Here is a 27,502-nt window from a genome sequence, read left to right on the forward strand (position 1 = left end):
TTTTTTTTTTTTTTTAAAATGAGCCTTCTTAGTTTACAACCTTATAATAAAGATGGATAGTGTGTGTATGTAAAACATTTGGAATCCCTTCACATCACATCTCCTTTCTAGTTGGTAGGCCCCTTGTCTCTTAAACAATGACTTTTAAGTATCCCCCGGTTTTGTAGCACAGCTCTATAAAACCTTTAGTTGAGCGAAGATCAGTTATACGAGGGGATTGATTTATTGCTGTTCCCCCACGTGCTTGCTTGTGGCCAGTTTTACTGTGAATATTGTTTCCAAGGGTGCAAGATGGGGCTGTGTATTTTTGCACGTGTGGGAGCACAGTGGCAGCGCACAGTTACTGAGGACAGGGCATAGCACAGGCTGAAGTCGTGCTGGTGCTGCTGAGTCCTGCTGGTGTGGCTCTCAGCAAGGAGTTACTGACCCTGATGGGCAAAGCCCAACCGGCAAAAAGCTCAGAGTCTAGATGCCATTACACGAGCAAAATTACTGCTTTTTGGCAGTTTTTTACCTGCCTGTGGAGCTGTCACAGTTTAGGCCAGGTTGGCCAATGAGAAGACAACAGATGCTCTGCCCCCCATCTTGTTCCATGGAGAGGAAGAGAGAGAGATAAGGAGATTTATGAGTTTAGAAAAAACTAAACTACTTTAATGAAATATTAATAATAAAATACAAAGAAAAATAATGAAATAGATACAATATATACAAAACCGTATCAAGCTCCCAGGGAGATGTCACCAGCAGGCGCTGGGAAAGTTCCAAGCTGGTCTCAGTGAGAATGGGAACTGGATTGCGGAACACACTGGTGGGGATCAAAGGCAGACAAACTGACAGGGTTTTCCTTGGGCATCAGTCATTAAAGAAAGAGAGCCATTGAAGAAGTAGCCATTCAAGAAGAGCCCATTGAAGAGGAGCCAACTAGACCCCTCCAATCCCTTGGTTTTTGTACTGAGCATGGCAGATGGGATGGAATACCCTATTGGTCAGTTTGGCCTCCCCATAGGTACAACCCCTCCGCAGGTTAAACAACCAAGTCAGCTGACCCTGGTTACCCCAACAACAAGTATAAGCAACAGCCTCTCTCACCGAACAAAAGTTGTCTCTGCTCCACCGCAAACCAGGACAGTAGCTGAAGATGAGGAGGAACTACTCCAAAAAAGCCACCTGTGCTTACTGAACTTCCCTTGTCATTTCCACTTTTACCACGTTTTTCCCCACTACTATCTTCTGTTCAAGTTACATCCCTAGCATGCTTGCCAAATGTTCCCACTCCCTTTTCTGGGTGACCCTGCCCTTTACTGCAGGTGACTCCTTGTAGTAAATCCTTGCATCTCTTATCAATTTGTTTTATGCTGAATTTTCCTTGGGAGTGTTCACAACCAGGCTGGATGGGGCTTTGAGCAACCTGGTTTACTGCCCATGGCAGGGGGGATTGGAACTCGAAGATCCTTAAGATCCCTTCCATCCCAAACCATTCTATGACTCTGTACCCAAGTTTTCCTGATATGTTTGCTTCTAACAGCATTTGTCTGTCTGTAACCTTCACGAATTTACAGCTTTTTTGTCTGTATATCAAGGGAGGAATAACATTTTGAGTTGAAGACTTGTAGTCTTCAAGAGTTTGAGCGGTAGATAATTTTTTTTAATGGGTGAATCCTATTTAAGATGCTTAGCACAAATACCTTTTTTTCAGTTGGTGAAATTATCCCAGTTGACTGTGAATTACGGCCAATTACTCTATGAACTCCATCACTTCTTCTAAGATGGAAGTTGTGTTTTAATTACATTTTTTCCTTTGTAGCATGCTGCTAACTCCATCTTCCTCCAGTGCCAGATCCAACTGTTGGCCTTTATTGGTTTTGCGTGTTGGGTATAATGTACTTGGAAGACTTGGGGACATAAGCAATGACAGGACATTGAAGGGGTCTGTTGTTAAACTGTATATTGTTACATTTATGTTTGTTTTCACAGTGAAGTTGATTGCAGTGCCCAGCTACAGAAATGAGCAAATTCTTGCTGATCTGACACCAGCCTTTATGTTGAACCCTGTACTTAAATCTGCATTTGCTTTAAGTATTCAAGCTGCAGCTTGGTATAAAGGCTTGATGATGTAATTATTTTTGTTGGCAAGCCTAACACTTCAAGATGTTCCAGAGTGAATAGTGATGGAGTCTGTCAAGTACTTTCTTGAAATCTCTGAAGTTTATGATGAGTGAATTTTGCCATTCGGTGCTTTCTTCAGTGATTAGCCTTACAGTGAAAATCTGGTGAACACATGAGCTTTCAGGTCAAATTATTTGCTCCCTTCCTCTTTCAGATTTTCATGGATATTTTTTCTTTCATGTTTTTTACTAAAATGAGTTCCTTCCTTCACTAAACAAAACTTGATGTAAAGTTTACATAAAATGACAGAGAAGAGCATCTCTGAAAAAATCACTAGCAAACTGCATGAAAGCTCGCCATGGAAAATGTTGCCAGCCTCCGTTTTGTGTTATCAGGAGTGCCCGTCGCTGAGGCTGCAGAGGCTGAGTATGGCTGCCAAATGTTGTTTCCAGCAAAGACTAACAAACCCCATGACGATTTTTAGGTTAAATTACTTGTAAATGCTTGTCATCTGCATGTGTTTTCAGCTGAGGTGGTTAAACAAAGGCTTTGCAGAGATAAGTGCGTTTTGCCGTAGAGCAAGAGGTCTTGTTTGGAAGGGCTGTGCGCCTTCCGGATGGCTCCCTTGGCATCCGCTGCTTCCCGTTGGGATTTTGGAAGTGAGTGATTAGCAAGCTGCTGATGAGATCTAGTTATATCCAAAAAAAGAAAGGCTGGGGGGGGACACACACACACACAATTGGATTTTCCCAAGTGTTTCGCTTAATGGTAGTCTCTGTGGCATTACTCCTCCTTTTTCACTGTAGTGACGGAGAGCTTGATCTGGTACATTATTTTTACGTTAGGATTTTAAAAACCAAAAAGCAGATGAGTTGGCAAATAAAAAAGTCCCGCCATCTTTGATCTTTATTGCGCTGACGATAAAATCGGTATGAGTTTTGCCTTGTCTGAAACCTGTTTCCTATAGGCTTTGTCTCGTTAAGAATATTATGCTAAATCAGTGGTCAGGTTAAAGTAATTTATCACTGTCTCTTGGCATTTTCATGAAACTTTCTCTTAAGAATGAGAGGGTGGTGCTTTTACATCTTTAGAAAAAGCTGAAACCAAGGAAATGCTGTGACATCCAAGCTGAAATTTTCAAATTGCAATGCTGTAGATTAAATTTGAAATCATGGTGTTTTATGCAGTCATTAATTTCTATTAAGTTCCTTGTGGCATGTTTGCATTCAAAGTGTGACCTTGATAGGGGTTGCTCCATTCTGTAAAGCATCTGGGCTTGCCAGTCCCACCAGCCAGCTCCAGTGGCAAGGGGTGGTGGGACCATGCCCCAGCCCTTGGCCTGTGGCTTTGCCTGTCCCCCCAAACCTGCAGGAGTTTTGCTGTGTTAATACCAACAAAGCTCAAAGTATCGGAGCAATTTAAGAAATAATGATAAGGTCAGAAGGACAGCTTAAAAAAATAAAAAAGCTCTCTTGTTCTAGGACTGTTGCATGAATTACATTTGTATTATTTCATATTTTTATAAACTCTGTCATAATGGATTCTTTTTCCTAGCGCTGAATTATTTTCATTGTCTACCCTTTCCCTGGCAGACACCATGAGCTTTTCCTTGGCATTCTCCTTTATCATTTTTTTTTCCCCCCACAAAAGATGAAAGAAAAGCAGAAGGCTTTGATAGATTTATTGCCTATAAATCTATAAAAGGTGCTACTAAAAATCTCAGACTGAATGGCTGAGATACCGATGAGGATCCAGTTAAGAACCGTGGCTGATGTGGTCAGTACAGGTCTCTGCCTGCTTGAGGGTTTTCCTAAAGCCCCAGCTCTCAGGATGCTGAGTTTTCTTGAGAACTTTTCTTCTGACATGCTGGAAAACGTTATTTCTGTTTTTCGTGTTTGAAGAGATAAGTTTGACAACATGACTAGAGTAGAGTGTGTGCGGAAAGCTGTAGAAATTGATCAGCAAATGAAAGAACTCCAGTTTTACTCATAAAAATGTATTTACTTTTAAGCCAATTTTGGGAATTTTTTACTTTTGGATTTCCCAACAATGAAATATTTAAAAGTATCTTTGAGACTGTTAAACAGTTCTACTAAACTACTTCATAATGTTTCACTGCCCTTGAATATTTGCTTTGTACAATTTGCAACGTCTGTACTTTGTATTTTTGGTTTTTTATTCCCTTCCTTCGACTCTCCCAGGTAGGCTGTGCAGTTTGCCGAGCTCTTTAATGAATATAAAGAGTGCTTTCCTCCTTGTGTTTTTCTTTTGACTTTTTTTTTTTTTTTAACAAGGTACAGTTTTAAGAATTGAAATATTAGACATCTGGATTTATTAAAGTCTACAGTGTTGGGTGAGGGGAGTATTTTTATTTTTTTTTTAAGAGCACTTCATTTTCACCTCTGCAAAGCAGAGTTGCCTTTGAAATGCACCTGAGGAGCGAAGCGCGTGCGCTTCTGCTAGCAAGGTGAAGTCCTCTGCCTGTGTTTAAATAAGCTCACAGGAAGCTCCCATTTTCTATCTTCAGTGTTTCTTTCACGAATTGGTTTGTTGATAAACCTCCTGGGGGGTGGGGCTGTTCATGTAGCATAGTGCTTCTCAAGGTGCTTTTCAAGTGTTACTGAAGGAAGCCTCCATGGCATCAACAATTTTACAGAGATGGGCATGCATGGGTCTGTGGGCTTGTTGGAGGCCAAGGAGCCACCTGTGGCAGATGGCAACTGGAGGTGGGAGTCCTGGCTCCCAGCTCATTTTGGAGATGTGCTATGGAGGTCTTGCACTTGCTGTAGAAGATCCTCAGACCTGGACAAGGCATATGTTCTCCATGGGAACAAAGCTCCTTTTCCCACTCTGCTGCTCTTGTGCGTCATGCTCCTCCGGATATCTCTCATTATTCATCATGATGAGTGTTTTGGGCTTGTAGTTAGCTGATTTGGGACCACCAGTGGTGTGAATAAGGGGCAGTACTCCCAGTGTCAGCATACATACACTGAGGTAAAGCCACTTGGTGTGGCATCAAGCTAGAACGTTGCTTCTTTAAAGAACCTTCATTGAATCTACATTAAAATGTTTTCTGGGGTGCATTGCTCGTGCTGTGTGCTCTCGGTGGTTGTGGTGGTGAGCCTTGTGTTGCTGGCTTCACCCCACCAGTGTCTCACACCTGGCTGTACCCTGCTGCCGACTCTTTCACATCTTACAGAGGAGGGGTTTGGGGCTAGTGGATTTAGACCTGAGCTCTGGTTTTGTTGCAGATACCAGTACCTCTGCTCCCATGCAAGGCAGCAGATTTGCAGCATTACACCTTAATTGTGTAAACTAAGTGAAGCCTAACCGTACCCGCCGGAGTCACGGAGGCCTGAGAAAAATTAATGCTCTAATATTAGTTAATTGCTTTGAAGATGTATGTTGAAAATAAAGTTCTGAGTATCTTGGTAAATATTGTTTCCTTTATTACGGCGATGTGTCTCGTTTTATGGGAGTCATCTGCAGTAGCATTCAGTCCGTGGTTGATAAAGCTTTGCAAACCCCCCGCCGGTGCAGGGCTGGTTTGTGCTGGTGGCTCTTCAAAGCCCGAGGATGCTCACCGGCACGCTCAGCAATGCCGGCGAAAAAACCCCAGCCCCTTTCCGTGCCTGCAAACCACAGCCTGCAAACCACAGTACCTACAGACGTCACGTACGGCCCTCGGCGGGGTGAAGGAGCCCGCTCCATTCTCGCAGGCTGCGGTCGCTGCAGAGCACATCCCCCCCACCTCCCGCTCCCCGAAATGATGAGGAGCCAGCCTGGTTTAGCAGCAGCAGCCTTGGTTTCCCCACTCTTGTGCCATCAGCAGTACGGCCGTGCCATCAAAACCCCATGCTGTTCCCCCACTGCCCTCGCAGATTCCCGGCTGTAGGCTACGGCATGTGGAGAGTTGGTGGGCGGCCAAAATAAACCAAGGGAGGGAGTTGAATAAAAAGCGGGTGTTGGCACCTGCCCAGACGTGCCAGCAGGGACCTGTCGCTGGAACAGGACTTCCACGGGCGGCCAGCTCGTCGGTGGTTGCCACCAGCCGAGCCCCCGGCACAGCAGGCGTTTTGCACACCTACGAGACTCACCTTCCACATACAAACATCCAGAGTCCGCTCAGCTTAGCGGAAGCTTTTCCAGCCTGTCCCACGAGCCTCTGGATTTGATAGCCAAACAGGAGATTAGCCAAATAAGTAGTTATTCTTAGCCTAGTACCTTGCACCTGGACTGCAAGGTGGTGGGACACCATGGGGCTGTAAGTTCTAGGGGAAGTGTGGTGGCTTAGGTGCTTGCAGGAGCCTGCGTGGCTGAGACGAGTGTGCGTTACACAAGTTGAGGCTTGCCAAGGCCTGAAGGCTTCATGATCAGTAGATGAATTGCCCTTGTCCAGCTGAGAGGTGACAAAAATGTGTTTGTTTCCACCTAGTCTAGGTTCATCTGTAATAATGTATTTCTTGTTTTAGGACAAGACATTGTCTTTGTTGTTGTCATAGATGATGTTGTCTTTGGATGAAGACCTGCACGTTGTAGCTGCCCCCAAGATGCACAATCTTTCTCTGCATTAATATTACATATTTTGAATGTTTCTCCTTGCTTTGCTTCAGAGTCATGTCTTGGTCAGTCTGCTTTTGAAGCACCTGAGTTAAGGTTTGCTGTATAGTTAGCAGAGCTTGCCTAACGTGTAGCTGCCGTGCACACCAGTCAGTTACTACTAACTCATAAAAAGTAAGAGGATGGTGGAGCACATGAATGTTATTGCACACTCAGCTGTTGGTTCACTCCCCAAAAGCATGTAGAGTGACTTAGTGTGAGGATTATTTTCCATCATTTATGTTTTTATTGTTTTCCTTCTTTGTAGCTGCTCGCATTAATCTTGTATGTGCTATCAGAAAAGACAGTCCGCAAGCTCCTTATCTCTCTCGTCTACATCATATTGGTCTGTGCTGACTCTTGAGTTATGTGCCTAAGGACGTTTTAATCATACTTCCACTTGCACATGAAAGCCATTGCTTCATCCTGCATATTTCCCATGATTCTGAAGTCATCCCCAAAAATATTTTACTGTTTTTCTCCTTAGAGTTGTAAGCACTGTCTGTAGTAATCGTATTTTTCTTCACCCCCCCCCACCATGATGTGCAGACCCCAGAATGTATTTTTTGTTGTATGGACAATTTAGGATGAATTTTTCCAAAATCGTGTGAAGATCAAGGCTATGGATTCTGAAAAAACAGTTCAGGGCAGTCTGTGCCTGCCTGTTTCCCTACCTCAAAGTGTGCTGGGGAAAGCCATGCTGCTGGACTTGCCCTTTCTGAATCAGATCTCTTCTGAAGCATTTTTTGCTTAGAAACTCCAGTGGGTGGTCTTTGGAAGTGGCAACCTTATGATCAGTCCATAACTAAAACTGAAGGGCAGTTTCCAGATCCTCTTTTCGGCTCTATCTGAAGAAAACCTTCTCTAAAATTTCAAGTTGTCCCATTCGTTTCATGATCAGGGCAAAGTCAAGGTTACTTGGGGATCCTTGGATGTGAACTGGTAGAATTTTTAATTTTTATGGGGCTGAATCTAGGGTAAAACCTGAATTCCCAATGTTTGTAATTTTGAGAACTGGCTTCAAAGGCTTTCAGACTGTCACATTGTCACTGGTTTTGCCATGATGGTTATACTTATCCCTTTAGATCATTTGAGTTAAAGACTTTTTTTTTTTTCTTGTCAGTTGACACTAAAGGTTGTTGTGAATTCAGTTTAAAGTAGTGGCTGTTTAAGCAGAGGTAGGGAAAGAGCCTGTGACTATATGATAAATCAGTACTGTGACGTGTACACACACTATTGATTTCAGAAACTAAGTAAAAATGTGTCAAATTCCCTAGCTACGTTTAGTGGACAAAGAATACTGCCTGAACAGTGAACAAAGATGAAACTGTCTGAGGAAGGCACTTGCAGATAAAATGAAATGATGATACAGGTTAAATGAAAAAGTTTCAGTGCTTTGCTGTGCTCTGGAATTACTAAGAATAACAATTTCCACATAAAGAAAGAAAAAAAAAAAAAAAAAAAAGAAAGCAGCTCACCTATTTAGTGAAAATGTGGTCTGTCACTAAATGTGGTCTTTCAGTTCTCACTCTGAAGACTTTGACCACTGCAGCCGTGTTCAGGGTGACCTGCATATTTTGGAGCATTGCCAGTACCATACCATACCCTTCCACTGCAGGAGATGGGGAGAAGGGAGGTTGTTTCCACCTCTGCCAGGGTAAGAAGCAACTTTCTTGTTCAACAACCATTTTAAGCGTCTACTAAATCCATTGGTAGTCACCTAACGTGATTAACATGAGGAATTTGGGCCGGAAGAACTGTCTGTCTTAATTATGCAAACTTTATGTCAGAAAAAATGACCCATATGCAATGTGTCTTTCACGTGTTGTGTGTGTGTAACATATATATACCAGTGCAAGAGAAGATGATCTTGTTTCCTATTTAAATGAGCAGTTTCGCTCTGCCTGTGAATAATCTGTAGTTAGACAGTATATTTTTGTCCCTGGGTGCACTAAAACTTAGTTTAAAGGACCACAGCAATGAGAAAAATTGCATCAATTTACTTAATGTGGTATTTTGTTGCTGATGGGTTGGTGTTCTGTGCAGTTTGTTCAGGAGCTGTCAGATGCCTGTACAGCAGCATCCTCAGCACTGTGCTGTGGTTTAGCCCTCAGACCAAAATAGGTGCTTTTAGCAGAAGACTTGAATCCTATTGCCTATTAACTCTTGAGATGAAACGGATGCATAGATAAGCAGGGGACAGGCATTATAACTCTTTTTTTTTGCATGTTGTCTGTTGGCTCCACCAAGCATCCACCAAGAGAGGTGTATGTTGAGATGGCCCTTCAGATACCTGTCTGCACAGCCAAATCCAACGGATATTCAAACTCTTAGCAGGAAGTTAAGAATTACTTTCTTGATTATATATTTCTGGGCAAATGAGCTCAAAGTGACAGTTCTCTAGCAGAGGGTACTCTCTGGGAAGTCTGGTGCGTGCAAATGCCTACTTTAATTTCACGTTGTGTGTATTATGTGTGTATATATATATATATGAACTCTATTTAAATGTCTTAATGAAGCTCATAGATCACTCTTGGCTTGCTGTAGCAGTCCCTGTGGTTAGGGTCAAGGGTACTGTGTTGTCCGCTCATAGCTGGAGCCCATGAATCTACAGATGATTTAAATTGCTGGGTTCTGCCGTTTCACTAGAATAGAATTAAAATAATTAATTACAAATTGATTTTATTTTCGAACTAGAAATTTAGTCTATTTTTGTTCTTTTTCCTCACGATGTGCAGCTGAGATGATGAAAACTTGCTTGTAATTCCTGTAGGTCTTGCAGTGTTGTGCATTGCAATTAACATTTCATGGTGTGCTTTTATGCTACAAAATAGTAGCTCTTGTTGAATCCATGTCTTTTCCAAATATTATGAACTTCATCATTCTCTTATAATTCCCTATGATTCGTATCATTGTTAATATTAAGAAATTTAAACCAGGGAGCATTTTGTTGTGCTTATCCACAGAGAATGTGATTGGAATACATACAACTGTACTTAGTTTAGGAGCTGTACCCACCTCCAGCGAGGACTTCCAGGCTGAACCATGGGGTTGATTTGTTGCACGTATAAGATGATGTTCACAGTAAAAGGATGGGGCGTCTCTCTGTTGTAGGCCAGGAGAAGATGCTGAGGAAGGGGTCCCAGGGATGCTGAGAGCAGGTAGCTGTCATGAGTGTAGCTGGTGAAAAATTTAAAGGAGGTCTTTATGCAAACAAGATGAGGGAAGACATGTCATCATGAACAGGCGCCTGTTTGGGGACTGTACCTGAGAGATGGAAATGGAGTTTATTTGACCATTGGGAAAGTGGAGTACGATGAAAGTTTACTTTGTATTCGTGTATTATTTGAGGGTTCTTTTTTATCTGTGGTTTTGACTTGAATCAATTTCCAAGTTTTATATTCTATTTCTATGTCCTTCATAACGTATATTGCTGCTTAGTCAGCTTAGCAGTTAAGTAATGCTGACCCTGTGAAGCTGTGGCTGGAAGTTTCCAAATACCATTTGGTTTCTTTCAGTCTGCTTAAAAGAAAAAAGGCCAAATAAAATCAGCAGATGAGATGTGGCTGGCGAGGCAGTTAGCATGGCTTGCTGTTAGGGCTACCTGCTGACAATCATTATACGTCCCTGATTTCAGCTGCTTCTGATATGTTCCAACAGCATTTAGCTTTTTCTAGGGCAATCACTTCTCCCAAAATAGTGTAAAGATCCTTTTTTGTTTCTTTGGGGTTTGTTTGTTTGTTTTGGGGGGGTTTTTTTGTTTGTTTGTTTTTAAATTTCAGCCAAGTTGGCTCAGCTTTTTCCCAGACCAAGGCTGTTGGGTGAAGAACTGCTCCGGGGTTTGTTCTCTGCCCTAGTTTTGGTGCTTGAGTATCAGGAAAGCGCTGGTGAAGCTTTGCTGTGGGGTGGCTGAGGCACCACCAGGGATGCATCTCTCACCCTGTGAGGGCATCCGTGGGAAGAGGAGAGCACACAGCAAACAGCATTATGCTCTACTCGAAGCAGAGAATGGTTAAGGTGTGGTCATGTCCAGGTCATGCCAAAGGCCACACTGAACCAGGAAGGTAAAATAGCAAGTATCTGTTTATTCGTTAATTACTGTCTTTTTTGGTGCAGTGGCAAAAGGTCTGACATTGAAATGATTTTATTCCTTTACTATAGGATTTTTGGAGTTTGTTGATCTGTGCATCAATGTCTAGGTGAAACAGTGGAGGAGATTAATAATGCAGAGGTTCAAATCTGAAGATTATGCATAGATGAAATCTGGGTTTGACCTTTAACCGCTCTGAGAATAAATGTGCAGCCATTTCTGTCTGGAAAAAAGTAATACAGAGCACGATTTTCAAAAAATGGATGAGATATTTTAGGAATAAAACCGTGTATCTTGATACCATAAAATTCAGAATGTACAAATGGATACCCTACAGGGATCAGAAAAATGCGTTAAACCTCTGTAAAGTAATTTTTAAAAGTCTTTTTCAGTTAAACTGGTAGCCATGTAATGAGCTCATGCACCTGAACACGGTTTGTGTTATAGGTGGGTGGGGAATAGAGTGTCCATCAGCTCTGTAAAACCTGTATTACTTGAAATGGGTTCAGCCAGCCAATCTGCAGGGCAAGCGGTCATAAAAGTACGCTAGCGACATAGTCTAATGTCTCCTGTAAATTTTTTTCATTGTCTGTAATGATTTTACCATATATACACGTATATAGGTTAATCTTTACTGGCCAGGGCTGATTTATTGCTGTAGGTATCTATATCAAACGTCTGGATGGTGAAATACGTGCTATTAGCAAGCCATTTCTATTTAGTGAGCCAAGTGGAATTCTTGAAGAATGCAAAGGTTACTTTAGAAAGGACTGTCATCTGGCTGGCATCCAGGGTTTCCAGTCAGTGAAATTTTTAGGTGAATATTTGGCTTTAAATACGTGGCAAAAACCCCTTGAAGCACATGCTGAAGGCAGAGGGTTACTCCTGTTACTGAGGGTGAGAGCCTTGAGGGTACCTGGGTCCCATGCAAGTCACTGCCGTTGGTGCCTGAGCTCAGGTGTTTGCCAGTGAAAACATCTCACCTGGTAGGAGTACTCCAAATGATGCAGCGAGGGCTGGAGGGGCTTCAGGGGGCTGTAGGACATGTCCTGCTCTGGGCTTGTTGACAGTTTGGGAGATTGTTGTAGTCCGGTACCATATAACTTCAAGGGTATGTGCTTTTTTTTTTTTTATCCTGCTGTGATAATCTGTTTGCTCACTGCCATCCTTAGCAGGGTGGGAGGGAGCATAGTAAATGCTGAAGATGATGGGATACTGCCCTAAAGCCAGTAAATAGCAGCTTGTGTTTCTAAAACATCTTATCGTTCTTTACTTTCATTAAGTGCGGGCTTTCATGGTGAGGGAGGAGTGGCTAATCTGATACTCATCTGTGCAAGCAGTTGAAAGGAAATTCTAATTACTTAACCTTTACTGCCGACTCCACACGCTCTGGTTTACCCAAAACTCATCGCTCGGGGGTAAAATCCCGACCCTTACAAAGTCAGCAAGAGTTCTGCCAGAGCCGCCTGCGTTTCCCCTCTGAAGCAGGGCAGCATGTGGCAGCCGTGCAGTTTTCTTCATGTGTGTCCATAGGCTCGGGGGCTTCATTGCAGTTCCTTTTGGGTTTAATGCCTTACTGACTGCAGACTTTACTAATTTTACTTATTTTAAATTTTATTTTATTCAGTCACATGCCCTAGTGCCTTCCCAGGAACTTTTGGGGCTGGTGATTTAGTCATTCAAATTTGAAGGGTGGTCGGTGATGGTTTTAGCTGCTTTTTTGAAGGCTTTGGCGTTGGGGGAAGGTGACTTACAAGACAAACAGCAAGCCCCCAGCTCTGCAGAAAAGGGTGTCATTCTCCCATCAGCTGGTCAGCCTGCCTTTGTAAGATCAGGTGTTCCACCAGTGTGAATTGCAAACCATCCTTATTCCTGCAGGTATGGTTTGAATAACCTTTTAGATACATAACTGGCTCCCAAGCGCAAAGCGGTGGTTGCTCCATGGACCACGGGTGCCTCATCTTGATCCCGTTTCCAGCTGCTGCTGCCGTGCCCACCTGTGAGATGGGAAGGGTGCAGTGGGTAACTGTGGTGGGGATGCCCCGTGCTCAGCATCAGCACCCGAGTGTCTGCTCCGCTGTGTGTTATTCATGGGGGTTTGTACAAACTGATGCTGTTCTAAAGCGATAGGAGGAATTTTGGCAAACAATTCCTTCTGCTGTAAAAAGCATACTAATCTTTGCAAATACTGAAGCAAATAGAGGAGGTGTTTCTTGAGGTATTCAAAAAACCCTTGCCAAGTGTATTGTATAGTACTCAGTGCAACTGAATACTCAGAAATGTGCTCAGAAATGTAAGCGCATCAGTGTTTTTGAAATGATCTGTCCGACCCTCGAAGGCATCTGACGCATAGTTCCTATGCCAAAGGAATGGTGGCACAGAGAGAAAGCAATGGAAAAATGTTCTTTTGGATGAAGCATTTTGTACTGCTGTACTATAGCTGCGGTACCTGGTACAGGAGCCTGTTTGGATAGTAGGTCTCTCAAAAATGGGGCTTTATGTGCTTGCATGGGGTTATTAATGTGCAATTAAAAATTGAAGTCTCTCTTGTCAAGAAGTCCAAAACAGTATAGTTACAATAAACTCTCTGCTCATATACTGTATGAAAGCACTTAATTGCCTGCTGGTGCTTTGGTGTTTTCACTGGGTTATGAGAGATGCTGTCTCGGTGACGTTGGGCTGTTGGGCTGTGCCCACGTCACAGCTGCTGAATGGGGAGTTGTGTGTCACGGCTGGGCATTTTGGGGGGCTGATGGTAATGACTGAAGGAAATTACAAGCTCTGTGAAAGCATATTAAGCTATGAATCACCAAATCCTCTAGTTCTCATGCTATCAGCTGACAGGCCTTTTTCCGTGAAATAAAACCTGTTAATGTGTCCTTTGTCATTTTCAATGACTCAAAGGCTTAGATTTTCTGCGAACTCTCGGTCTAACAGGGGATTGTGCCTGTTTTTACCCAAACCCATTTTTGCATGAGTTAATACTCCTGTGCATGTCCAGGGTCCATGTTTATACCCGTGCGCATCCTTTCCTCCTTGCGTATGTGTCTGTCATCTTGAGATGCCACAAGAAAACTTGCGAGGCATCTCACGGTTTGACTGGGTGCCATCAAATCCACATTTCCCTGAGCTTCCTCACTTGCCAGCACTGCCAACGTGTTCATCCTGCTCTCTTCTTCCTGTAAATTCCCCACAACCTCTCAACTTCTTGGTTGTATCAAGATGTTGAGCACTGCTTGTATTATATTTTTTTGTATGTAGCTGAGAAGGAGCATGGTACTGGCATTTTTAAAATTTTATTTACTGTATCTGGATGCCTCCCATCAAAGAGTGCGGTAGAAAACCTTTCTCCTCGACATCACTAGTTCCAAGGCAGCATAGCTTAGATCAGGGTAATCTCAAGCTGATGGGTACTCGGCGTGAAATAAATGCATTGTGTCAGCTCTAGCATCTCTCTGCCAAAAAAATCACAACTCGTGCTGAAACTTTTGTGGTCACTGTGACAGTGGAATAGCGTGGCTGAGCACAGTGTGCTGTTGAGCAATTTTCCTGTTGTGAAGTCAATAAAAGGCCCCTTTGTGGCCAACAGGGAGAGCGGTGATGAGTGTCACAGGTAGGTGAGGGCATTAGTCCCCTCACTAGGGGAGGGGAGTGGGATACAGCTATTGCATCAGCTGCAGCTCGCCGTGCTCTCAGCACACGTTGTCTGCCCAACCCATGGATGCACGCTGGTGAGCAGCATCTGCTGCTGCTTGCCTGGCAGCAGTACCACAAAGACCACTTCAGGGATCTGCGAGAGACCTTGGGCTAAGCATGAGAAGATGGATCTCCATTTCTTATCTTGCTTGTGGACTGGCTTGCTCTTCACGTTCACTGTTTTATGTAATATTTGGTTTTGGTAGTGGTTTTGAGGATTTTGAAGTTATGCAGTTGATTTTGGCGGACCAAGATTTTGTTTTCTCTATATCCTAGTGAAAATAAGCGTAAAGCTCTAGCTGGTGATTTGGGAGCTTAGTTTCTGTCTTTAGTGGGATCTCATCTTCTGATTCTTATTTGTAATATATAGTTTAAATAGTCAAATCCATCCTGTGTTCCACTTGGTTGTGCACCACTTAACTGCTTGGTGCTAGCAGAATATATCCTAATTTAGTTGAATTGTTGTTACTTCTATGCCATTTTAAGCAGCAGTGATTGCCACTCATTATCATTAGGCTAAAACAATTGCCTTTAGAAGAATTCTAATAAGGAGGGTGTCCCAATTAAGTAGAATGTGTTGTGCTAAGAAACTCCTTACAAGAAAAGATGTCACAGTCGCATGTTCTAATATAATCCTATTATCTTGGCTTCCTATAACATCTGCTCTAATACCTCACAGAGGTACTCTCTGCTTTGGATGATGATCATCCGTTCTGGCTTTTGATGAAATCAAATCCAACTCAGCTGGGATACTGCCCTCAAAACGATCACATGTCTTTGGAAAAAAACTGCTCTGCAGATATGCAGTTATTAAAATTTCCAGTTGCAAGGAGCCAGGGACAAAACTGGTCAGACAAAACCTCCAAACTTGGCCAGATGAAATAAAAAAGTTGCCCTTGTGTACTCAAGAGGATGGTTCTCTGCAGTGAGTCTGGAAGTGAAGTCCTTGCTGGTGAGAACCGAAAATCTGCAGAGTTTGTACAACTTCTGTTTGTTATTTATCAGTGATTGCTGCCATTGATAATTTTTTGGCAGGTCTTGTTAGGCTCTCAGTTCTTTCATTTTTAAGCATCATTCATTTGCTTTTCTACTGATTTTTCCAGGAGAGAAAGGGTGGTCTCTTGTGGTTAAACTGCATAACTAGAGTCCTTATGCTCTTTTTCTGCTTTTCTCTGACATTTCTTATTTCACCTTGAATTAGTTACTAAGCTCTCTACTGCTTTACTTTCACTTCATCTGTAAATTAGACATTCATATTACCTTATCTGCCTAACACCAATGTCTTGAGGCTAAGTGGAAAGCTGATGCTTATAAATGTCTTTGTGTGTCTTTAACACCTACTACCCAAAGTAGTGTCCCTTCAGTCTCTTGCATCTGATTCCTGTGCCTTTTCCACCCTTCCTCTGCCTACTCTTAAGACTCAGATTCTGGAAACTTTATATCACCACCTAGCTTTCCCAAGCGCTTTGCGTTTTCTCCATGCAAAGCCACTCCCTGTTATTTAACCAGGCTGGAATGTGTGGAAAGAAGACACTTTGCACTCCTTGCCTTGAATGTTTTCCAGGTCCTCCGTTAACTGAAAGCACTGGCTGATACGATTAGCATTAAGGTTTTCCCCATGGTCTCATTTCTGTAAGAAGTCAAGATGTTTTCCATCTGCCTGCTGGTCAGGTTGACAGGCTGAGCCCCAGAGTCACATCGCAGGTTGCTTCAAAGAATAGAAACCATTGGGTTCCTTTCCAAGTTTGAGCTTCTGCATGGTGGTTTGTGTCCCTCTGTATTGATGCTGAGTTCATGGTGCTGCTGTTCCCACACAGGGCTTCAAAATCTAGTGTGTATCTGAATGGTGTATTGTCCTCACATACTCATGGTTGCCATGATTGCCAAATGTGAAGTTTTTCTGCATGTTGGAATACCAACCGTATGGGGTTTGCTCTTAGGGAAGTGTACTGCTATTACAAAGGCAGCTGGCAATGCTTTTGTCCCTTTCATTTCTTTCCCATAGACCTTAATGTTGTAGATATCAAGAATACTCTCTGGTGCTGGAAAATATTTTAGTATTAATATTTTAGCCTGTGGAAGAAAAGGGATATTTTTGATTGGATGTTTTGTGAGCTCTTGAACTTCACATGATTCTTACTCAAAGACCTTCTAGTGCCATGTTCCTGCGTTAAAAACAAAACAAAACAAAACAATCCTGCCCCCCAGCATTGAATGGATTTCCTACTCCTAAATGTAGTCCTAGGTAAGGTTGGCATTTACCTGAGCAATGTAATGTGCAACACCACGTTTTAGGGACTGTTCAGGGTTAACTACCAATTTCAGGTAATTTTATACAGCAATTTGCCTGATATCTGTCCTACACATTTAATTTCTATAAACTTTTAGTGGGATCTAGCTATTCTTACAGTGGGAGTATAAGCTGTTTTCCAGATATGTATGTTCATTTAAGATGTAATGGATAGATAAAGAGGGAGGTCAAAGATACTTTGAATTATTTTCCCTTGAAAGTAGGAGCACTTAATAACAAGAGAGCAGCAAAACCTTCATGCTTCAGTCTATATAAAGAAATCTGGCACACTTTCCAAAGGAACAAATGTGAAATGTGAAAAAAATATTTTACAATCTTTATGGCACTTGTATTTTTAGTCAAAGCAAACACATTTGTGTTGGGTTTCCTCTAGATGCCTCAGCACAGATAATTTAAATCACGTTGTCCAGCGGGCATTTTTATTAAATTAATGTTGTTGGAAATTTGTTTTAGTTTAGACCATGCAAATGGAATACTAAAGGAGAGGCAAGAGGCAAGGAATTCAAAACATGGATGACATTAGGTATTGCAGACCCATGAATACAGACAGTACAGACTGTACTGTGTATATATATATATATATATATATATAAAAAACTGACTTCAGTGATAGTTGAAGAATCGTTTGGTCTTGGTGAATTTGCTGTATGCTGAAGCAATAACTTCATTAAATGTCTTCAAACTCCTTGAAAAAGAAATAAAAACTTCAGATACAGAAGGTGTATAGTACTGAAGCATGTTTACAATAGGTGAGAAGAGGAAGGTTGGAGCAATAACTTCAGACCTGCAGTAACTGGAACTGCAAGTTCTGTCTCTCTCTTTTTTTCTGAGATGGACTTGCTGTTGAAAATGCTGCTTTAGCTGGCAATGCTGTTTTGGGACCAAACTATGGGATGTTTGAGGATGCAACATCCTTGCCCCAAATCTTACTGCCCATTCCAAATAAACAGGCTTGCTGTTTTATTGCGTTCCACATTGTGTAGTCAATTCAGGGTAGTGTACAAAAGACTGCTTGTCTTTTTTTGCTGTTTTGCCCTTTGATCTGCCTTTACATGATGCAAATGGCTGTGTGGTGCCAAGAGCAATACGGGGTCCATGGAGCACCAGCAGCCTCCTGTGCCTGAAAGAAAGTGAAGTCCGACTGCTGGTCCTAGAGTATGGGCACCATAGGTGCCAGCACTTCAGGAATCAAATGTTTTCCAACAGCTGATACATAAGTAAGTGCAGATATCTCTCTAAATAGAGTAACAGTGAAGGGTGCTTAGATTTTATTTTTTTTTTTTAATTATTCCTCTGTATTTTGGTGAGATTTGGGCTACAAATCCGGTATTTCTCCTGCCCTGAAAGCTGAAGGGGTCACGCAACCACTGCTGCGTCTGGTGTTGGAGTTGCTCTTGGCCATCATGTTCTTCAGGCTGTTTTGCTGGGGAGGCACTGAGGAGCAGGGACAAGCTCTGGCAGGGCTGCTGCTAGGCACTGAATTTGGGATGTTTGTGTGATGCATGCACCCTGCAAGGACAGCACGGGCAGCTCCGTGGCAATCTCTGAAACGAATATACAAGAATGTAGGTTTATTTGTAGCAAAATCTGCCTTGCAATGGAGGGTTGTATATCAACCCAACCCAAGAGGTGGGAATGTGCATGGGGAAACTGGACTAGAGTTACCCCGTACCCCTGGCTTCGGATGAGTTTGCATGAAGGTTTAAAATAACTGTTTCTTTTATAAGTTTGGGCATCTTCAGTCTTTGCTTTGTCATTTTGTGCAATACTTCTTTGGTTTGGGATTTTGAAGTCCTTGGGGATTGTGCTCTGGCTTGTGTTTCAGCTGAGCCCAGAGGGCAGGAAAAATGTGGAGTGTATTAACTGTACATCAGATTTTCCCTAGGATGTTATTTTTTCTCTGGAGATGGAAGCATTAGGAGCTTGTTACTTTGATTTCTGTTTTTTTATATTTTTTTGGCATACTGCTGACTTTAAAATGTATTCACTTGTGTTTCTCTTCAGTCTTTTACCTACAGACCACAGGGTACCCTGAGGCCAAGGGCAAAGTCTGAATTGCTTTAAATTTTGGGTATGGCCCATTCTGGATATGTCCCCTTGCAGAAAAGTCCTAGACAGATCCCTGCCCCAAGGAGGGTACAGATGAGGGGAAGCAGTGAAAGAGGTGACAAAATCCAAATACGCTTGAGCGCTTTGGTTGTCTCGCCTTGCTCTAGTGGTTCATACGTGCAGTGTGTGGCTACTGTACATTGCTGGGTGGCACAGAGCAGCCAGGGGCATTCCGAGTGACTCTGGCCTCGTCTTTGTCAGGCAACAACTGAGTGCTTAATTTCCACTCTAGTGAATCGGAGGGAAGAAGACGGAAAAAATAATGGGCAGAGAAGCGCACAGGGTTGAGTAACCGTGCAGAAAGGAAGGACAGTGCCAATTGAGAGAAAAGACAGATACTGCTGTTCATTTCTGAAGATACTGTGCAGAAATCTTTGGTGTGGAATGACAGATAGAGCTGGCAGCGACAGCCAGAAAAGCAAGGGGGGAAAAACGTCCTGTTTTTCAGGCCATTGGAAACTTGAGGTCCTCACCTGTTTGTCAAGTTCAACGGAGTACAGCTGAAGATATGGATGAAAAAGCAAGCCGATAATACCAATTGGCAGAGAATTAAAATAAGGAAGTTGAACTGTAGCCAAACCAGTGAAAGCTGGTGGTGTTTTTTTAAATGTTCTATTTATTAAAAAGATATGTATAATCACAAAAAGTTTTTGCCCCTTTCTCCTCCCTCTTCGATTTGATGTGCCGGCTTGCCAGGAAACAATTCTCTACCGTAGCCTTTTGTCAGTGAATTTGAGCTTTACATCAAACACTGATATAAAGAGAGTGGGTTTTTCTTCTAAAAAGCATTTTATTCACTTTTCTCTAAACATTTTTGGGAAAAACAGTTGAAGCTAGAAAATTGGCAGAGCTGGATGCCCAAGCCATAGAATTCTCTTTCTCCATACTGGAGAAAACCAGATCTGATCCAGCAAAATTATGAGAGTTATAAATGATCTCCCAACACCCCACTGGTCACCCGCTGTGGTCAATTATAGTTTTGAAGCTGGCATACAAGTATCAGATGTTTGGCTATTGCATGTCTTTACTGATCTCCAACCCGAGTAAAACCCTTTGGCGTGACATATCCTATAATTTGTTAAGTTTTCTAACAATGGCACATTTTGCATTTCATTTGCACTTTTCATCCAAGAAACTAAGAATACGCTCCCTTTGCTAAAGAACAGAGTAATTAATCATCAGGACTGTTTGTAAGGAAAAGACCCGGCTGTGGGAACAGTCATAGACAAAGTAGAGAAAAAATGTCTATTTCCCACTGCTTTAATCACTTGGAGAAATATCTCCTGTACATATTATGATTTTAAACTATTTGTATCTTATTTGTAAAGATCTTAAAACAGTATTTTTTTTTTCCGCACTTAAGGTGTGTTTTCACTGAAAAAGATTTTCTTGTTGGATATTCATTTTTAAAGATGGCATAAAGCTGTGTTCTACTACTTTTTAGAATATTAGATCGTTTACACATCTGTTTTCTGCAGGGAAGACTCTTTGAATTTTGTCTTAATTTCTATCCATTAAAATTATAAAGAATAATCTAGATAAATGAGAAAGATTTCCAAGAGAGAATACTTATTAAAATGTGCAGGCAAGTCTGCATTTTAAATCCAGGTGTTGATACTTCTCAAGCTCTGTTTCATCCCCAGAATATAAATGTTGCTCAGTGCACCAAGTGTTTATGCGAGTCGACCACTGAGCAATGCAGGAGAATTTGGAGAGCTTGTTTGATAAGACGTTGTCACTCTTTATCCCTTACCTCTCTGCTTTTAATTCTTGCCTCCCTGTTGCTGTGTCAGATGTCCTGTTCTTTCTCTCCAGGGCACTTGTGACCTTCCAGACACGCATATGGTTTTACTGTGGTTGTTACAATCCCGGGACCAGAGCCAGTGCTGGGATTATGGCTGTTCCTGCTTCTCTATCTCTAGCATTCAAACAGGCTATTAGGGAGTTTGTTCTGGTGCTGTTGTTATGGGCAGAAGATGATCCTGGTTTAGGTTGCTGCCTCATGGCCATGGTGGACAAGACCTTTGGTCCAAGTTTTCCCACTGTATGCTTCTGCTTTTTGTTTTGAACGTGCTCACTGCAGCTGCATCGCCTCTTTCCTCCCAGGATGAGTGTATTTGGTCCAGTGCTGCAAATACAACTTTTGGACTAAACTATTTGCAGGGAGGAGATAAATGCGGGGAGGGAATCTAAAGCAGTTTTAGTGGAGCTAACAAGGTAGCTGAGAAGCATCTCCTCTCCTCATCCACCTCTTGTGGTGTTCCAATGGAGTCATGTTGTGGGGCGGTTTTGTAACTAAAGTAAACAGGGATTAAGTGAGGCATTCTGCCCAAGACCACCAATGTTGTACCTATGGGTAGAATTATTGATCAGTAGAGTTAGACACCATATATTTATTGAGTTTGGAAACTAGGTAAGTTCTTCCCCCTGAAGAAAAGTACTAAATATGTACATTTTCCTTAATGTAGTGTTGTGGTTTGGGCCAGGTTTGCCAACGATGAGACAACAGATGCTCTCCCCCACCTCTCACTCCAAGGAGAGGAAGGAGAGAGATAAAGAGATTTATGAGTTTAGGGAAAAACTAAATTACTTCAATGAAATGTTAATAATAAAATAAAAAGGAAATAACAAAATAGATGCAATATATACAAAACTGTGTCAAGTTCGCAGGAAGATGTCACTGGCAGGCATTGGGAGAGTTCCAGACTGAACTCGGTGAGGAATGAAAACTGGATTCCAGAAATCACTGATGGGGATGGAAGGTAGACAAACTGACAGGGTCCTCCTTGTCGAAGAAGAGCCCTTGAAGAGGAGTCAACCTGACCCCTTCGATCCCTCTGCTCTTACACTGAGCATAGTGGATGGGATGTTATACCCCATCGGTCAGTTTGGGTCACCTGGCCTGTCCACGCCTTCCCACAGGCGTGAGTCAGCCAGCCCTGGTCACCACAGCAGTGTCAGCAAGAGCCTCTCTCACTGAACAGAAAGGTGGCTCTGCTCCACCCCAAACCAGGACGTGTGTTTTGTGAAGTCTTCTTGGGCCATAAAGGCAGAACCTCTCCCCTGCCTCCAGCAGGTCTCCAGCTGTGCGTGTCCCAGGGGTCCTGGGAAGGTGATGCTGTGGGAGAGCATGGCCATAGCTGGTTATTTATAGACCACAGGAAGGGAGGTCTTGCTCTCCAAGCTGGACTTCCATGCCTCTGTTACCCAAGGATGGTAATACAGCGTTTGCTCTTGTAAATAAGTTCTGTTTTTTAACACGACAGTGATTTTGATTAATAAATGTGTGCCCTCTATCTATGCCTGAGGGTTTAGATGTCATGGTAGAAAGTGACTTTTGTGCCTGGATGAACGTGTATGTAAATTGTTTTATGTCAGTAGGTCTACTTATGTCCTGCCTCACAAAAATTCATAGCTGCAAGGACTTCTGCATAATGGGCTTTTGAAGCCCAGCAGTTCAATTGCCAGGAGTTGTATTTGTAAAGGAAATTCGATAAGCCCATCAATGACACTGTGAGCATCTTGATGCTGTCCAGTATCTTGGCAATTGTCAGTGAAGTTCCCCTTACAGGAAAATCCTGTAGATGTATTGTCTGTCTCATATATCATTTCAAAGACAATCTTTAAGAATTCTTGTCACTGAGATACCGTTTTCTAATAAATTTGTTTGGATTTGGAGTAGTTTCTAGGAAGTTTCTTTGGAACCCTCTTGATATTCTCCTTGGGCAATTCTCTAGGATTTTCTGTAAGAGTTATCCCTAAGTGATATCGTAAGTGACTGGAGGATATTCAGAAGAGCTAACGAGGGCAACTGCTGAGAGCATGAGTCATCTGTGGCATTGAGTTATAGATGTTGATTGTCTTTGAGCTCTGCACACACAGGCTGTGTCTTGGAATGTCCCCAAAATGATGTGGTAGCAGCAAAGTCATCCATACTGGCTGCAATTACATTGGACTTCTCCTTTCTTTTTACCCACTGTAGGTGTTCTCTGCCTGCCGGACAGCTTGAACCTTCACAAAGATCAGCAAAGGTCAAACAAACCTGGGGAAGTGCAGATGTTCAGCCAGTCAGAGCTAAGGACCATCGAGCAGTCTTTACTTGCTACGCGTGTGGGGAGCATTGCTGAACTCAGTAAGTACAAGGTCTTTCATAATGTTTGGGTTTCTGTCCTCAGAGTAAAGCAAAGCCTGGTGATGCAGAGGAGAGATGAAGGGTCATGTGTAATGTGGAAGGAGACACTGGGTCAGATCTAGCCATGGTTATACTCTATGACCAGTTTGAAAGCTGAAGCCATAGGAAGAAGGAAGTCTCATAGCGGTGCCTATGACTTGTTTGCATGCAGTGCTCTAATTTTTAAAGGTGAAAGATGCTTTATTTCACCTTCCCTGCACTGCATTTGAGAGCCCCTCGCAGCTTGGCCAGACTTGGAAATGTCTGCCATACTGGTGTCCTGTCTCATTTCACTGGGATTCCTGTTTTGAGATGGGCAGGCAAAAACCTGAAGGCTGCAATAAGTGAAGGAAAGTTTGTCACAAATTTAAAGCAGAGCTAGTTCCACCTGTGTTACAGAGGGTCCTTCACCCTGCCTTTCCTTCTCCGGTTACAGCTGAGGAAAGAACTCAATCCTGCACCAGAGGAATTTGCACCTGAAAGATAAATTATTTGCTATTAATCAAAACACTTTCTGAGAAATGTAAGAATCTATGATGTCTGTCAAAATCCGAAAGCTTTGGTTTCAGCGCATGTAAATTGTAGGAGGTAAATACCATGTGAAACTTCATGTGACATGGAGGTAAAGTTACCAGAAGTACCTTTTTCCAATTTTTTTTTTTAGTAAAAAAATTCCAGTCACATGTTTATGGTATAGTTAGAGATATGAGGCTATGTATGGGAAAACAGAAATGTTCAGACAAAAAAGGATTTTTTTTTTCTGAAGCCTGTCAGAAATACTGTCAAGTATTTTTTTTCCTGAGATCTATTAACGAAATTTTTGGGAAAAGTAGAAGAGACTGAAATGTATGAAGATACAGGCTGCCCAGCTTACTGTTGTTCTTATTGCTGAATTCTGTGTTAGCAGCATCATAAAGAATGCATACAGGGATCGAAGGTTCATTTTCCTGGCACTTTCTGTAGTAATGTGAAGTCTCCTTTGTAGCTTCATCATGTCATCAGGGCTCAGTTCACGTGCTGTTTATGAGCTGTGTGGAGGCACCACGGATGTTTGTCTGCAAGCCACAAAATGTATTTCAGTTTTCAGCTTGCTAATTTTGATCTATTTGGTGAAATGTCAACAAGCCAAGAGCCCTTATATGCCTTAGTGTGAAGTGTTGCTCCGTCTCTAGAATCAGGTGTTTGGTGTTATTCCAATTAAGTAATTTATGCTTATTTATTTCACGTGCATGAAACACACAACAGTTCTGTCTGTGTGCCAACTAAATTATGCATGATACAGCTCTCTTTCTTAAAGTACATATAGTTGTGTCTTAATAAATAAGTAATCCGTGGATATTTCGGGGCTTTTTTTTCATTTTAGATTTTTTTTAACCTCTGTAGGCAACCCAAAAAGCCAGACTCCTTAATCCTCCCCCCTTTTTTTTTTGATTTCTAGACATCTAGCATCTCTAAGTAGTCCTACCTCAGATTCAAATGCTTGGTTGATAGGGTTTGCTCTCTCTATGTCTGTTGACTGCAAACACAGGCAAAACACTCTTCAGGGTGGCCAACTCGAAGAAAAGTGAGCATCAGTGGGAGTTAGATGCAGCTGTCAGAGAGAGGCTGGCACCTCCAGCACGCTGGTAGCCCTCCAGAAAGCCCTCTGGACAACTGTCGAGGGTACCTCCCCAGCCACTGCAAGCAGATGCATGTTGGGGAAGAAGCTGTAGGAGGAGTGGTAATTGGCAAAGCTTGCAAGCCTTGATGCTCATTTGAGTAGAAATCTCTGCTGTGGAACAGTGCCGGCGCAGAGCTCAAAACTGAGCTGTGAAACGTGGAGGGAGGTGCAGCGTGTCCCAGTGGATTTGGGGGAAAATCCTAAAATGCAAGGAAAAGGGAGGGGTGGAGGGTGCAAAGGGGTTTTTGCTTTCGGTTCAGTGCTTCTGTATCTGTCTCTAGCATCAGCAGAGGCTGTGACTCAGAGGTTAGAGCAAAGCCTCTGCCATGGAGGGAGGCTGGGGAACCACAGCGTGGGGGCAGAAACGCTGAGCAGCGGGGCAGAAGCCGGGGGGGAACACCTGGGAATGAGGGTGCGTTGGCGGGGAGGGAGTAGGCAAAAGAGGATTTATTGTTGCTTTGGTGGTGTGAGGGGGATGGAGAGCTTTAGAAGTGGCGTTGTGGAGAGGAAAGAAGATACGACAAGCTCTGGCGTGGAGAAAGCGGGATATGAGGGAAGGGTTAGCTACATAAAAGCCCCTGCTCTTGTGGAGATGAATAAAGGTGATGAGGGAGACTCTGGATAGGAGGGAATTAAGAGGATAGCGCTTGCGAAGACGAGGAGATGGCAACCAGAAGTGAGTGGCAAGGACAGGAGCTTGGCCTGCTGGACCAGCAGAGCAGGCAATACTTGGGCATGTCTCCGCAATGTCCCACCAGCTTGTAATATCCTAGGAGCCAAGACTTTACTTCTGTTCTCTTCAAAAGAGCACAGAAAACAAGGGCAAAGAGTGATCTTGCAATAAAGCAATTTAATTTTATCTCAGACAAAAGAAAAAAAAAGGCAATTCTAATTGAATGAGATTTCCTATAGTTTATCAACATTAATAATTAAAGTATTGCAAGTATGCAGAATAACTAGAATTAATGCCTGTGTGTGGAGGAAAGGCTTCCCCTGCTCTCAGTTCTGTCCATCCTTACACACAGTGGTGTGGCCGGCTGCCGAGTTGCTGGAGACTTTGAGACCAGGAGATCAAATCTGTCCACTGGAAGATGACAGCAGGCAAATGGGTACTGCCTGGTACATGTATTTCAGCACAAGTCATCTTAGTTTCTTCATGATCTTTGTGTCTGTCCCAGGTGGAAAATAGATTTACAAGGTGAAAAGCCTTGTGTGTTGTGGTATCTTCACACTAGCTTATACATGATGCTCTCATCTGTCTGCTCCCTTAGTTTGGTCCTGCATATTGTCGACAAATTAGAAGGAGGTCAAGCCAAGCTGCTCTTGAGGGGCCTTCGTGGCCAGGAAGGTGTAACCAGACTCATGGACACTGTTCCTGTGTTGTTGTCGTTGCTCGCCCCCACCCCCAAACCCTTCTTGCTTGAGCCTGGTGGTGCTTCTGCTCTCATCTCCTGGGCTTAGGAGGTGGCGGGCACTGATCTTCTCTGGGACAGCCCTGCCCTGCCTGGTGGTGGCAGGGTGGGGTGGTGCTGCTGGCCCTGAGGCGCTCTCCCAAAAATAGGAAGAGTGGATGTTGCTGACTTAGGGAAAAAAAATCAAAGGAAGGTTTCATCTCCAGGATTTAGGAGGAGAATGTAAATAGAGACCTAATTCTGCAATGCAATTACAGCGGTAATGTGTGATTCCAAGGAAAAGGCTTGAAAAATTAATGTGAAACCTTATTCATTAAAATATAATGAACATGGCACAAAGTTAAGGAACAACAATAAATTTGGCCTACGTTATTATTGGCATTTAGTATTCAGGAATTGTAATTGCCTACTACAGTGTGTTTTAAAATAATGTAATTTCATTTGAAATGCTTATTATATAGAGAACATTGGGAAGAACTGAAGCACGGCAGAAAAATAATATGATTTTAAACAGTAGCCTGACAGTATTTCACTGTTTAATCTTGGAGAAAATATTTCACAAGACTTTTTTTGGTTGGGTTTTTTTTTCCAATTTTTCCTAAAGTTTCTTATATTCCCAGGCCATACCTCGAGTACAAGGGCAATAGACCTGTTTAAATTTTTTCAGAAAGTTTTGGGAATTCTTCTAGATTTCTGTTTCTTCTATTTTCTCCACCTTGAGACAGAGAAAAATAAGTAGACTGAATAAAAAAAGAGAGGAATATCAGGGAGAGCTTTGGCTATCGAGAGATCCCATGCTACTGCATTTTGACCTTTTAATGCTTTTCCTACCTTCTTTATATGCGTGTTTGCAATCCACAAATGTTTATGTTATGTTTAACTGCATAGCACTCCAACACACCTATTCATCACCCGTCTAAAAATACCACTGCTGGCGTGGAGACCAGATGCAGAGGGGATGAGGCTCACAAGTGGAGGTCACTGGTGTTTTGCTGGATGAAGGAGGACTCTCTTTCTCTTGTGTGTGCCCATAGGGGGTGACAGGGAAGAGCAGAGCCTTAGGGTATGCTGGCCACCAATGCTGGCACCAAGAAATATTCCTCCCATGTTGCCTTCAGGTGAAGACCTTAAGGTGTTAGCATACGGCTGAGCAGGGAACACCACCCTGTGCTGAGGGACATGTGAAAGGCTGCAGGTCGATGTCTCTGGAGCTGCACAGAAGAATAAACTGTGGTTTAGGATCTCATCCAAACTGTCTTCACACATCTTTTCAGGTGAGAGCAGGAAACTGCTTGGGGCCTGCTCTGCGTCCAAAGATAACAAGTCCACTATGGCTTTTCTGGGTGGG

At 42.7% G+C, this 27,502-nt stretch overlaps 1 protein-coding gene across 2 annotated transcripts in view; it reads left to right on the forward strand.

Moving 5' to 3' along the window:
* BTBD11 (BTB (POZ) domain containing 11) overlaps window positions 1-27,502 on the forward strand; it is a 178,846-nt gene that overhangs the window by 77,729 nt on the left and 73,615 nt on the right. For both annotated transcript variants that reach the window (XM_014964254.1, XM_014964253.1), the window contains exon 2: window positions 22,894-23,043. In XM_014964254.1, the coding sequence (XP_014819740.1) occupies window positions 22,968-23,043 (76 nt within the window). In that variant the 5' untranslated portion in view covers window positions 22,894-22,967. The remainder of the gene's footprint in view (window positions 1-22,893; window positions 23,044-27,502) is intronic.

Source organism: Calidris pugnax, unplaced genomic scaffold (genome assembly GCF_001431845.1).
Source record: "Calidris pugnax isolate Ruff unplaced genomic scaffold, ASM143184v1 scaffold44, whole genome shotgun sequence".
In the NCBI taxonomy this organism is placed as follows: Eukaryota; Metazoa; Chordata; class Aves; order Charadriiformes; family Scolopacidae; genus Calidris; species Calidris pugnax.